The sequence below is a fragment of the Dunckerocampus dactyliophorus genome, chromosome 1, assembly GCF_027744805.1.
Source record: "Dunckerocampus dactyliophorus isolate RoL2022-P2 chromosome 1, RoL_Ddac_1.1, whole genome shotgun sequence".
Taxonomy (NCBI): Eukaryota; Metazoa; Chordata; class Actinopteri; order Syngnathiformes; family Syngnathidae; genus Dunckerocampus; species Dunckerocampus dactyliophorus.
Window position 1 is genome coordinate 8531221 of NC_072819.1, and position 14541 is coordinate 8545761.

The window sequence follows — 14541 nt, forward strand, 5'->3', positions numbered from 1 at the left end:
GTTCCTGAGGCTCAAATGGCACCCCACCCCATAATAGTACCCCTTCTGTTCTCGCGATCAACCGACAAAGGCCCAAAGATGGACTAGTAGCTCACGATCGACGGGGTGGCGACCCCTGCTTCATACCAATCTTCCTTTGTCCATTTGTTTGCAAATTTTTGGCGTTTCACTCTAATTTTTCTCTCTCAGTAATAGTTTCTTTGCTGCTATTCTGCCAACAAGTCCTTTTTCTCCCAGTTTCTGACACACAGTTCTTGCAGACACTGTTGCACCCTTAGTCCTTGTGGTGTTGATCTCCTCACGCAGTTCTTGTGAGGTCTTTCGTGGTGATGGGCAGTGATGGGCAGTGATGGGCATTTTTGCCTCTTCTTCTGATCTGCATGTGTTATGTATTTGGTCCATCTACGGCCTCACCTTTACTCCATCAACTGAAACAACAAGCTTCAGATGAATGGACTAAGAAACTGATCATGGTTGTATTTTTATTGTTTTACTGAGGCTGTTTGACAGGCATTTAGATTTTGTATTGTTTAACGTTATTTGAACAGAATATTCAGGCGGCAACCTGGTGTTCGTGCACTTATTTGCTCTGCCAGTTCAAATCTTTTATTTCTGAATAAAGAGACGGAAATTCAAAATATGGGTTTTTTAAAATCCGATTCATTGATTAATCAAAAAAATTATTATAAATATATTTTATTTTAATGTTGTTAGTTATATAATATAATATTAATAGAAGTTATTATTTTAATATCAACTTTTTAATTTAATGTATTTAATTTAATATATTGCCATGTATTTTTATTGACATTATTATATAATACATTTATTTGTGTGTACAATTATTTTATCCTCATTATTTTACAAATAATTATTTTATTTGTAATCAGAATAATTTGCTAAATAAATACATAATATAGTATAATACATATTTTCCTCTTTTAATGTAATGTATTAGTTGTACTATACTGTATGTGTGTTTACATTATGATAATATATTTGTATTTATTTTTAAATTTTTAAGTTTGAAATTAATTAATTGTAATTATTTTCTAAACATTTATTTTATTTATAATTAAAATAATTTGCAAAATAAATAAATAGTATAATACATATTTTAATGTATTTCAATGTATTGGTTGTACTATATGTGTATTTACATTATTTTAATATATTTGGATTTATTTTTAAAATTCAAAAATGTGAAATATTTTCTAATGTATTTTATTTTTGAATGATGATAATTTCTCAAGTAATATAATGACATATGTTCTTCTTTTTAGTGTAATGTATTAGTTGTAAGATATGTATTTACATTATTATATATAAAATATGTTTGAAATTAATTAATTGTGATAATTTTCTAAGTAGTTCTTTTATTTGTGATTATAATAATTTCTCAAATTAGTAAATAACATTTCTATACATTTCATTTCAAATACATTTCTTCTTTTTATTGTAATGTATTAGTTGTAATATGTGTTTATTTACATTATTATATGTAATATATTTGTATTTATTTATTTTGAAATGATAAAACATGAGTTATTTTCCCATGAATAAATTATTTTAGTTTGTAAAATAAAGAATAATACAAACGCATGTTGTCTTGTATTTAATTGAATGTATTAATTTCAATATATTTATATTTCGATTTTCATATAATACATTTATATTTACGTATTAAAAAAAAACATTTAATTTTACATTTTGAAATTTTTTAACAAACAATTATTGAAGTCATTATTACATTTAAATAAATGAATTGTTACTTCAAATAAAATAAAAATGTTACTCCATGTGTGTATTTTATGAGCAGGCTTTCGGGACGCGCTGCATTTTGGGTGCAATGAGTGTCCTTATTGATGCTTTTCTCTCTGACATGTGCCGCTGTGGTCACATGACAAGCTCGATGCAGCCATTGAGTCAAACATACCAGGAATTTACCAGGAAAAAAAAAAAGTATCGTCTCATTGATGTAAATCCAGCTCCAGCAGTGGTATGGAAAGAAGCATGTGACAGGATGTGTTTATCCTTTCCTATCGGGTCTGCCATCTGGGCTGAGTGCTCACAAGGTGTTTTGCTTAACGGCTGGCGAGGATGGCGGTCGCCTCCTCGAGTGCTAATCAGCGGTTTATCTACAAGCTGTGGGGTTCCTTCTGCAAAACGCAGCTCGTGTTTGCTAAAGCAGCTAATGTGAGAAAGAGGACACGGTTACACGCGACAAACATGACACGGATGTCAACCACAAGTGAACCCTGATAACGGCTGTGGTACACATTACCTTTCAACTCCGCTTTTTGGAGCCGCCGTTTCAGTTCTGTTTTCCAAATTGATTGAAATCGATTCGCATTCATTCATTTTATTTTGTAAATAATAAAAAAAAAATATTGTCAAACTCCAAAATACTTTTTTTCTCAAAAATAGGCTGTTTTTCCCTCAAAAAACACGTCTCATTCACGGTAATATGATTTATTAATACATGGTAATAAAGCAAACATTTTTTTATTCAAAAATGAGATTTGTTTACATTTTCTAAAATCATTTTATATGTTTTCATTTTTATCCAAAAATAGGCCGTTTTTTTTTTCTGCAGAAAACACATATCATTCAGCCTACAGTAGGTCGGTAGTGATTTATAAATGCATAATATTAAAGAAAACATTTTTAATTTGAAAAGATTACAAAAAGATTTAAATTTCATTTTTTTTAAATTACAAAAACATTTTGTATAAAAAATTCTTTAAACAGTTTTTCATTTTTTTCTTGAAAAATAGGCATTTTTGTACAGAAAACAATAATTTATCACTACATGATAACGCAAACATTTTTAATTAAAAAATAATTACAAAAACATTTTTAAAATTGTTTTTCAAATCATTTTTTTGACATTTTTTCTTTTTTTCCTTGAAAAATACGCAATTTTGGTCCAGAAAACAATACGGTATAAATACATAATAATAACGCAAACATGTTTCATTTCAAAAGCATTTTTTTAAATTGTTTTTAAAGAATTTTTCAAACATACATCTTTTTTTCTTGAAAAATAGGCCATTTTTCAAAAGAAAACAATACATTATAAATACATAATAAAGCAAACATTTTTTATTTAAAAAAATGTAAACAATTTATTTGTTTTTAAAATAATTTAATAACATTTAATTTATTAATAATTTAATAAACATTTTTTCTTTTTTTTCCCTCCCGAAATAGGCCTTTTTTCCCCTGCAGAAAACACAATAATTCACCTTAGGTTGGTAAAAATTTATAAATAAATAATAATAAAGTACAACTTTTTGTATTTAAAAAATAACTACAAAAATATTTCATAAATTTGTTTAAGGTTTTTTTTTCTCCAAAAATAGGCCTCTTTTCCCCCCGCAGAAAACACAATAATTCACCTTAAGTCTGTAATAATTTATAAACACATAATAATAAAGCGAACCGTTTTGATTAAAAAATAATTACAATAATATTTCATACATTTAAAAAATGTAGAAAACACATCTTACTCACCCTGAGTCGGTAATCATTTATAAATACCTGATAATTAAAAAAAAAAAATTCACTCGCAATGTTTTCATTATAATGTTTTTAACATTTTTTCTTGCAAATGTTGGAGAACATCAATATCAACTTAGTAGGAGGGTTTGGAGGGGGAGGAGCGAGTCGTGGTAGCATCATAATCCGCGCATGAGCGATGTAACATGTCTGTAACGTGACACATCTTTGACATGGACTCTCGTATTGTACATGAAATATTACGCTAATGTGTTGTAGATGGTGGCGGTCAGGTGGGGGGTATCCTGACGAGTCGCAGGTGTTTCGGATTTTTGCTGACGCGCCTTGCGGCGTCCACTTATTCCACGTCTTTGTTTTCAGGAATTTCAGGCATGAATAAGATAAGCGCAAGGCCCGGACGGCTTCGACTCCACGGACGAACTTTACTTTGATGCCTGGAAGAGCATCACTTCAAACTCATGATGAATTGTCACTTTTTTTTTTATAGAAAAAAAAAATCAAATAAAGATGATAGAGATGATCATGCTCATTTTAAGCAGCATAGACTTTTGATGCCTTAACATTTTTCATTCACTTGCAAACGGGCCTGCACAATCTGAAAGGTGGAAGACAAATTTGCCTAAAGAGTCTGAGTCCTCGGGCTACTTTTATGTTGCTGCCCTCTGCCGGCAGAGAGCGGTACAGCTACTACAATGCATGTACAGTACAACAATCCCTCGCCACTTCATACTTTCAATTGTTTTTCAAAAATATATGAATTAAATCATGTTTTGTGGCCTATTAGTAGTCAAAAATATACATATTTCAGCAAATGTTACATATTTTTTGGTCTAAATGAAGCATTTTTAAACACAAAAATGTCTACATGAACTAAAATACAAATATAAAGCATTCTGCAGATCGTTTCAAAGATGTGGCGATGATATGTAGTATTCTACACTGGCCACTAGGTGTCAGTAATGTCACATTGATGAGATAATAGCCACCGCAGGAAGTAAAACAAGAAAAACAACAAGGAGCTCTCACAATGCTAATGTATGAGTCTATAGTATGTCTTATGTCTTATATTGTCTTATTATCTTTACTATATTGGGTAATAGGAGTGTAAAGGTGAATATAGGGGTGTTATTTCAAGTCTAGAGGGCTCTATTAATGTTAAAAGTCACATTTAGACGGTTGTAAACAGGTTTCTACGCTCTAACTACCGAAATATTCAATTTATAAATAAGGAATCCTACTTCGCGGAAAATTCACTTTTCACTGCCCTATTAACCGCGATAAATGAGGGAATACTGTACAGCGGTACCTTGTTTTTTGTTATGAGTTTATTCCAAAAGGTCCAACGAAAACCAAAACGTATGACAAGCGTGGCAGTTTTTCCCACAGGAAATAAGGTCAATCCAATCAGTCCATTCTAGACACCTAATATATTCCAAAAATGACATTTTATAGAGAATAATTTTTATAACTTTTACATGCAGAGAACAATGCAAAATGTGTTGTACTAGATTTTGCAGAACGATACGGTCCAGGGCGAACGGACTATTTTGTTATGCCAAATATTGTACAAAAAGCAAGATGGTGTACGAAAAGCGGAGCAACAGTTTGACAAAAAAACGTCCAAAAACCAAATCATACTAAAACCGGGGCGTACAAAAACCGAGGTATGTACATGTGGCCTTCCTGACCAGAAACCATAAAAGTGAGGTCAAAAGCAATGAAACGTGTCACAGCGGAGGCTCCAGCTAAACTCGGGCTCGTGTGTACACAAAATCACTTTGGATGAGATTTATGGTTTACTGAACATCCATATTTGGGATTGTATGCGTTCAGGCGTCAGGCTTTTCCACTTTATAGCCGCAGTAGGCGCACCTACGCTAGGATAAATGTCCCTCAAGTGGCCTTTCTCCAATAAATGTGAAGACACGTGCGAAAATGTGCTGTGAGAGCCGGATATTCAGGATATTATTCCCGCTTTCCCTGCAAGAGTGTCCCAATGTAGTCTGTAGTCTGTAAATAAATCTTCATTTTCATGTGCATTTTCCCACTGTGGGAAACTTAGCCAAGCTATATAACTTACATCTTAGATCCCCACTGGGGTTCAATGTGCAGCTGCAGGATGAGAAACTCTCATGGAATGTATGATATGTAGCTGTACATACATGTACGCTTCCAAAATGTCATATCATTTTTATATACGGTGGAGGTGGCGCTCAGCGAACGGATGGAACGGGAGTCACGGTGTAGAAGTTTCACTGTTGCGTCTCACAGCAGCTATGGTGCGTTCAAGGACCGCCAAACAAAAAAATCTCAACACTTGCTAAAAAACATTAGCAGTGAAGCATAAATGCATAAACATGTTTTAAAAAAAAAAGATGGTGGGCTTTTTTTTTTTCCGCGGTGGTACATGTGTGCGGTTCATTTGACTTGTTTACGTATTCCCAGGTATTTATGAATTATTGCCGACTTTGGGTGAATGGGATGTGTTTCGGTGGAAAAAAGGCCAATTTTTGGAGAAAACAATTAAATCAAAAGTTGATTTAATTGAAACTCCTTTATTCTCATCTATTTCCAAATGTTAACCGACTTAACAGGAATGAGATGCATTTTGTGTGGGAAAAAAAATGACAACATGTTGGAGGAAACAAGTGAAAAATGAAAAAATAAATACAAACATTAAAAAAATATATTTTATTATTTTTTGAAGTTTTCTAATGACATTGTTTTTGTTTTATTAGCATGTATTTATAAATTATTGCCGACTTAGGGTGAAAGAGGTGTGTTTTCTGTGGAAAAAAAACGTCCAACTTTGTAGAAAAAAAAAAATAACATTTTAAAATAATTTTTAAAATACGTACTTTTAATGTTTAAAAAAAGTTTTTGTATTAAAATAATGTTTGTTTTATGATCACCTATTTATAAATTATTACCAATTTAGAGTGAATGAGATGCATTTCCTGCAGAAAAACCTGGCAATTTTTGGAGGAAAACATTTTTAAAAATACAAAACATTCAAAATATATTATTTCAAAAAATATTCATATTAGATTTTAAAATTTTTTAAATGTTTGCTTTATTATCAAGTATTTTTATATATTATTACCTACTTAGGGTAAATGACGTGTTTTCTGCAGAAAAAACAGCCAATTTTAGGACCCCCCCAAAAAATGTCTACAATTTTTAATTTAAAAAAATATTGCTTTATTATGACCAATTTATTTAATTTAAAATATTTTTTGTAATTATGTTCTAAAATATTTCTAATTTAAAACACGTTTGCTTTCATATCACCAATTTATTAATTCATATCAACTTAGGAAGAATGAGATGCCTTTTCTGTGGAAAAAATGGCCAATATTTGAGAAAAAAAAAACCTTGGGGAAGGTTTATTGTAGCCAAACACATTTTCAATGTGACATCTGGCCCAATCAAGTACAAACAGTATATGGATAACATTTATATATGTCTTTCATCCAACCAATAACAGCGCAGGAAGGCGGGGCTTCAACAGAGTAATATGTGCCATTTCAAGCAATCACAGAAGAGTATGACGTGGTGTAATATTAATAAGAGTAAGTCAACAAGTAAAATGCTACCTAACATTAGGCAACTGCTAATTTTTGTTCTCTGAACGGGACGTGGGCTGGGAGGTGTGAGTGGAATGTGGAACAGCTGGATGTCCTAATTCGACAGATGAGGCAGTTTGATGGGGGCACCGGGGGTTAGGGGGTTCCCTCCGCGCATCCTTCACTTAACGCTCCCCTGTGAGAACATGGACATGGAAGCCGTTCTGGGGGTTTTCTGCGATGAGGTAACGCTTGCAAGGGAGGGAGCGGATCACGAGACAATCCAATCACAGACACCCCCCCTTTCCCACTCCCCGCCTGCCCACCCATCCGCGGGGCCTCACGTTCTCAGCTTTCCTCCATCCATCTCTCACTTCCACCACCTTCTCACTCTCGTTTTAAAGTGAATTCATGTCGCTGACAACACGACAAGAGGGATGAAGAGGAGGAGTTTGAGGGAGTCACGGCATATCTGAGTGACCATCGTCAAAGCCGACCTCCTGGTGCACGTCCCCCATCTGTCCATGTTTAGTGCTTGTTCACGAGGGGGTGTGCACTTCCAGAGGAAAGATCTGCCTGACTTTAACCACCGTACACTCGGACCTTTTCGATCGCAGGATGTTGAGGATCCAGACTTGGCTCCTGCTCCTGGTTCTCTGTGTCGGAGGCTCAGCGGCCTGGTTTTGGTTCTCTGAGCCAGAGCTCACCACAGAGCCCCCGACAGGAGCCACCCCAACACCTAATGGCACAAAGAGGGTGGAAGAGGAGGATGACAACTTGTCAGGGGTTGGAGAAGAGATTCTCAGCGTGGCCACTGGAATCCGTAAGTTGGTCGAGGCGTGGGACACCACCGCCAGCCCCCGGACTACTAATGGATCCCTGAAGATGGAGAGCGCAAGCTCTAACATGACGGGTAATAATGACGAGGTCAGGGCGGGGAAGGTTGAGGAAGGGTCTGGGGTTTGGGAAGGGGATGCGTCCGGATCAGGATCAGGATCAGGATCAGGATCAGGGTCCAGGCAAGATCTTGGGTCTGGGCTAGACTCAGATTTTGAGGGCGGCAACATCCAGCCAAGTAACGTAACCAGCATAACAGACGGCAACAATGACACTCTGGATGCTGCGTCTGATCCACTTTGTCTCCCCGTGCCCTCTGATTGGCCCATGTGCTCCAGAAAGCGCCCACAGTTTTTCACGCTACCCAATTTTTTCAACCACTCATCTGTGGAGCAGGTGGGGGCGGCCCTGCAGGAGTGGCGGCGGCTGGCCACGGTGGGCTGTCACCACAGCACAGAGTGGTTTGTGTGCCTCCTGCTGGTGCCCAGATGCCCCTCCAACGCCAGCACGCCCCTGCGCCTGCCCTGTCGCAGCTTCTGCCATGAAGTGCAGGACAGCTGCTGGGTGTCGATGAAAAGCGGGCAGCTTCCCGTGGATTGTGGCCTCCTTCCTAAGGAGGCGCAGGACCCCGGCCGCCCTCCGTGCGTGTCTGTTAGTAACTGGAAAGGTAACCCGGTGGCTTGGAATGCATCCTGTGTGTTGCTTTGTCGCGCTGCTTCAGGGCGGACTAAAACATGACTTTGCATGTTTTTAGCCTCTCTCACAAGAGCTGAACACACGTTGATGTTGTCGTTCTTACGCCAGGTCTGCTTTCACTGCTCCCAATGATACTGTGGAACCCGCTTAAGTCGACCCTCCTTGTGTCGACAACCCGTCTGTGTTGACCAACTCATAAAGTTGTGGTCCACCGTGTTGTTATTATTACTAAAAATTACCTGCTTAAGTCGACGTGGGACCAACAAAAGATCAATACTAACATGCTAATAGCTAATAGCATGTCAATAGCTAGCATTGGTACAGTGTAAGTAAAGTCCTGACTGTCAATGAGTTTAATTTTGGGGGAATCCCAGCAAAATGTCAACGTTAACATGCTAATAGCTAACATGCTAATATCTAGATTGCTAATGGATAGCATTGGTACAATGTATGTCAAATCCTAAATATTACTTAATTAAATTTTTGGAGAATCACAAAAAATGTCAACGCTAACATGCTAATGTCTAGCATGTTTATATCTAGCATGCCAATAGCTAGCTTTGGTACAATGTAAGTAAAGTCCTGACTGTCAATGAGTTTAATTTTGGGAGAATCCCAGCAAAATGTCAACGTTAACATGCTAATAGCTAGCATGCTAACATCTAGAATGCTAATGGATAGCATTGGTACAATGTACGTCAAATCCTGACTATTACTTACTTAAATTTTTGGAGAATCACAAAAAATGTCAACGCGAACATGCTAATGTCTAGCATGCTTATATCTAGCATGCCAATAGCTAGCTTTGGTACAATGTAAGTAAAGTCCTGACTGTCAATGAGTTTAATTTTGGGAGAATCCCAGCAAAATGTCAACGTTAACATGCTAATAGCTTGCATGCTAATATCTAGAATGCTAAAGCATAGCATTGGTACAATGTACAGTATATCAAATCCTGACTATTACTTTCAGTTTTAGAACTTAGATTCAATTTTGGGAGAATCCCAAAAAATGTCAACGTTAACATGCTAATAGTTAGCATGCTAAGAGCTAGCATTGATACAACGTACATAAGTCCTGACTTGGCATAAGTGGGTTCCGCTGTATTTTGGTGGCAAGCAAAAGAAACCTAAGTCTTTTTGCTTTGCAGACTTCAACTGCGTGATAAAAACGCGGCGTTATCATGTTGAATGCCTCACTCTCACTGCCGCACGTGGCCGCCATCTTTGTTGCATGTTCTTCCACGCCTTAGGCTGCGTGTCACTTTTATCGCCATGTTGTTTCAACCCTTTTTGTCTTCTAAGTTTGGGGTTTTGACTGAAAATTGTACTTTTAACCCAATGCTTGAAAGCAAGCTGTTTATTTAGGGAAGAAATGACTTTTACTGGATGTGAGGTCCCACTGCATCTGCTGTTACTTATGTGTTGACATGCAGCGTTGTTGCATCTCTTATGCGTCACCTTTTTTTATTATTTTGCATGGAAGGGCAGGATTTAGGCCCAAAAAGGGAACAATCGGGTGACATTTATGACGGCGTCCGTGGGTGGGAAAATGCTCTCCGAGTGTCGATGCGCGGGAGGGATGGGTGATGGTGTCATGGCTGCTAACAAGGGAGCCTTGTTGCCGGGATGACGGGGCCCCCTCAAAGTCCCCGCTATGGGGTGCAGAGGTCACACAGCCAGTCGCCCGCCCTGCCAAACCAGTAAATCTTGACGGCTGATAATTAAAGACGAAGACAAGTGAGAATGTGAGAGGGACTTTTATGTCGTGGGGGGAAATCACACACACATTCAGCAAACATGCAAGAGGTCACGTTTAAATAGCTTCTTGTGCCACTTCATGGATTTGAGATATTGTAGTTCAGTCTTCAGGGCTTGTTTCCCAGCTACGTCGTCAAAAGAGAAGCTGCGCTCATTGAGTCTTACCCGACTGAGCAATTGGTAGTCGCTCTTCATTTGAATTGCAATTTTGCAAATTGAATTTGCTTAAATCAGGGGTGTCCAAAGTGCGGCCCGGGGGCCATTTGCGGCCCGCGGCTGTGATTTTATCGGCCCGCAGCACACTCTAAAAATGTAATTTAACAAGGAAACTTGCTATCAATCAACGGTGAAAATATTAAGAGAAGAGTTGTAGTCCAGCATAGAAAAAAAAGCCATAATTTCGCAAGAATAAAGTAATTTTAGTAATTTTAGATTTTAGTAGCATGAAGTTGACATTTTTTAAATATTTTTTTATGTCGTAATTTTTGGAAACTTAGGTTGGGGGAAAATTTATAACATGGGGAAAAAAAGTGAAAATATTAGGAGATGAAAATATACAAGAAAGATGAAATATTCGGAAAATTCTACAAAAAAATCAGCAGATATTTTACCAGAGTAAAGTCAAAATATTACGAGAAAATAATAGTTTTCTAATGAGACAAAAGTTGCAATTTTTACGAGAATAATCGTATAATATGAGGAAAAATATCATTTTAGTAACAATGTTGAAATAAAGAAAAAACACATTCTTGTTTTAAAAGATAAAAATATGATGGGAATAAAGTTATAATTATGAGAAAAAAATTACTAGACGAACGCTGAAATGAAATAGTTGGAAAATTTAAAAAAAAAACAGCAGAAATGGAAAAAACAGCTATAATTTTACGGGAATAAAGTCAAAATATTAAGACAAAAATAATTGTAATCGAATAAAGAACAAAAGTCGCAATTTTACAAGATTTTAACTCATTTGTTTTTTGTGTTATTTTTAGTAGCATTTCGCCAATAACAAAACAATAAAGTAGCAAAGTTGCATCCTTTCATTTTTCAGTATGTGGCCCTCGCTGGAAAAAGTTTGGACACCCCTGGCTTAAATAATATAAACAAATACATTGAAATAATAATAATTCAAAATAAAAAAAAATATAATTTAAATCAATTAAAATTAAATAATTCAACTTAATAAAATTGAAATAAAGTGCAAATGAAAATACAGCCTCATAATGTGCAAATTAATAAAAACTTTCTTTAAGTGTGTTGAGTGTTCACAACCCAATCTTATGGCGTCCCCTCTTAAAGCTGCTGTAAAGTTTCCCATACCCCCCCCCCCCCGATCAGCATATGCTACCAATAGTGGTTTAAAAGAACACTTTGTACCAAAAAATGTATGTATTTTTTACAATTACGAATGAAAGTGCATAAAAGTGGCAGTGAATCAGTCGACTACCTGAAGCATTACTGCCACCAGTGGTGGGAAGATGTATTACAACTGAGTGTCTCGTAGCCCGCAAGTGTAAAACAGATATTTTGCTAGTCTCAGGGTTCAAAATCATTGTTTTAAAACATGCACAGTTGCCTTACTCCTGTGTAAAAAAAAAAAAAATCTTCATCCACACTATGTAGAGTTTCTAAAAAAAATATTATTCATTACAGTGGAAATTATTTCAAAAATCTTATTTCTAGACATGTTAGACTAGACTTTTTGGCCTACTTGTAAGATTAACTTGGCTTCAGGATACAGCTTATTCATTTTGTTTCACTTATTTTAATAATATTTCACTTTTTATTGGTTGTATTTTATTCTGAAAATATGTATTTTCATCTTAAAGGTCCTGTTTATTTCTAGATATTGAAATCTTAATTTAGGATTTTTTAATCAAGTAAAATGAATTACGTTATTCTAAAAAGAAGTATTTCCAGCTTAAAGATCCTGCCTATTTTTAGATATCAAAATCTTACATGTGGGATTTCGGTCCTGCTTATTTGTAGATAGAGAAATCTTAATTTAGGATTAATATTTACTTGCTGCATGGACAGATAATTTCACTCAGTTTAAGTAGTTTTTTTCCCAAAAATCTAGTCTTTTTATCTTATATTTGGCCAGCCCTTTTTTGCAGTGTACTTCTTGGTGTGAACACGCAATCACGAAAATATGCACGTCTAAGGGCGACGTGGACCGCAGAGCTGTGATTGGTCAAGCTTTTTAACATTTTTTTAACTACAGTCATCCCTCGTTTATAGCAGCAATAAATGAATTTCAGCGATATAGGAGTCAGCATTAATAAACTGAATATTTTTGTAGTTAGTTTATGACTTTCTAAATATGCCTTTTATCATTATTAGTAGACATGAAATAACACCCCTATGTTCACCTTTACGCTCCTATTACTCATCGTTTACAACACATAGCTCAACTCTTAAGCTGCAAGGACTTGAGACGGCCGCTAGCTAGCAGGCTAGCGAGCTAACCAGTTTCAAATGTATTTCTTCTAAACTTAAAAAGCCACAAACTTACCAGTTCCACACGGAGTCCCACAAAGTCAGCCAAAACAAAAGAAACCAAAATGAGTTCCAGCTCCAACAACGATCTGTTTGTCACGTCAGTCGCCATTGGTCGCTATTCCCACGCAGGAAGCTAAATAGCTAGTCAACAAAGAGCCGAAGAGCTATAGCAGAAGGGCGTGGTGACTACAGCCATTCCTCGTTTATTGCGGTTAATTGGTTCCAGACTCAACTGTGAAAGTAGGATTCTTTTCAAAGAAACCTTTTCATAGACTGAATTTGTGTCAAAAGATTCATATGATTTGACTGTGAGATTAATAGTCGAATCAGACTCCTCCGAGTGGATAATATAAAGTACAGTAGCAAATCTATAACATACACACACTATGAAGCCGGAGCTTTTACCTTTTACCTGCGTTACGCCAAAACGCATGGGAAAATATGCATTTTTAAAACATCCTTCTTTGTGTGGTTATAGTCTTACGGCCGCGGATTTTATTTTGTGCATTGGTGCACACACTCACAAACATTCATGTTGTTTCCTGGCTGTGGATTTTCAAGATACTAGGCACGGCATTGTGGGTGAAAACGTACATTTATGTTTGACAGAGTCCAGCTGGTTTGGTCCCATGCGGGTGTCCCAAATAAGGCTGCTAGAAGTAAAGACTCAGCTTTGGTGTCCAACTGATAGAATGGAGTTCATTTCCTTCGCTCTGCGGAGGAGACACATTGGTTCCACATTCAGCCATGTTGGACCCTCTGCGCTTCTGGTCCCACGCCGTCCACTTTCCCATGCACACATCTGACACGCATTTCCTTCCCCCTGCCTCCATCTGTCCACCCGTCCGTCTCCTCGTGCTGCTGCCAGTTGTTCCGCAGGCACTGAACGACTCCTCGTGTAATCTGCGGGAACATGAGCTCACTTTGTTTTGTGGGAAATGTAAACAACGTCATCGTTTGAGGGCAAGAAGCCGACCAGTGAACATCTGGGTGGATGTGGTGATGGTTTCCCACATGCGTGCCATGTCAGATTTGTCCTCTCGAGGAGCCCTTTTTTTTTTTTTAAAGGCTTCATGGCCGTTTGCAGCACACCCAGACAACGACATGAGAAAAGTGTGTAATTGCTATTGTGTTGCGCAATATCCTGCAAGCATGCTCCTTGGTCCTCAGCAGTGGATTGGACCGTTTCCAGATGTGCAGGGACGTCAAACTTTCACCACCCTCTCAATTAAAGCGGGTGTGAAAAGTAGCCGTCGAAGTCGTACTCCGAGATTGGCGAACGATTTGGCCCCGGCAGCTGCAGGAACCGACAGCAGGTGCTGCCAGTTGGGAGCGGACCACCCCGCGCGTGCCGCCCCAGTTCCAATTGGACAGCATCCATGGGGATTTGAACACAACGCGGCATTCACAGGGATGTGAAAACATGTGTCGCGATCTGCGCCGGTTGAAGCTTCTCGCCCGTTAGGCAGTTGTTGCTCACCATCCGCTTCACGTGTGAAGAATGAAAATGTCATGTCCAGTTGCCCCACGGTTTGTTTTCTCACGTGAGTTACAGCTTCCCCCTGTCTTTCTGAACACGTGATGCTCTTACATCACTTGGGACCCCTGACCCCCACGCACAGAATTCACTTTTCAGCTCGCTTCTGTCGTCAATCTGC

General features: G+C 37.3%; 1 protein-coding gene across 4 annotated transcripts in view; it reads left to right on the forward strand.

Annotated features, from left to right (window-relative positions):
- The window catches only part of LOC129188365 (collagen alpha-1(XVIII) chain-like), a 41487-nt gene that overhangs the window by 2649 nt on the left and 24297 nt on the right, over window positions 1–14541 (forward strand). For 3 of the 4 annotated variants that reach the window (XM_054788761.1, XM_054788771.1, XM_054788781.1), the window contains exon 1: window positions 7478–8592. The exons of the other annotated variant lie outside the window; for it this stretch is intronic. In XM_054788761.1, coding sequence (XP_054644736.1) covers window positions 7707–8592 — 886 coding nt within the window. In that variant the 5' untranslated portion in view covers window positions 7478–7706. Of the gene's footprint in view, window positions 1–7477; window positions 8593–14541 lie in introns of those variants that run through there. 4 annotated transcript variants of the gene reach the window in all.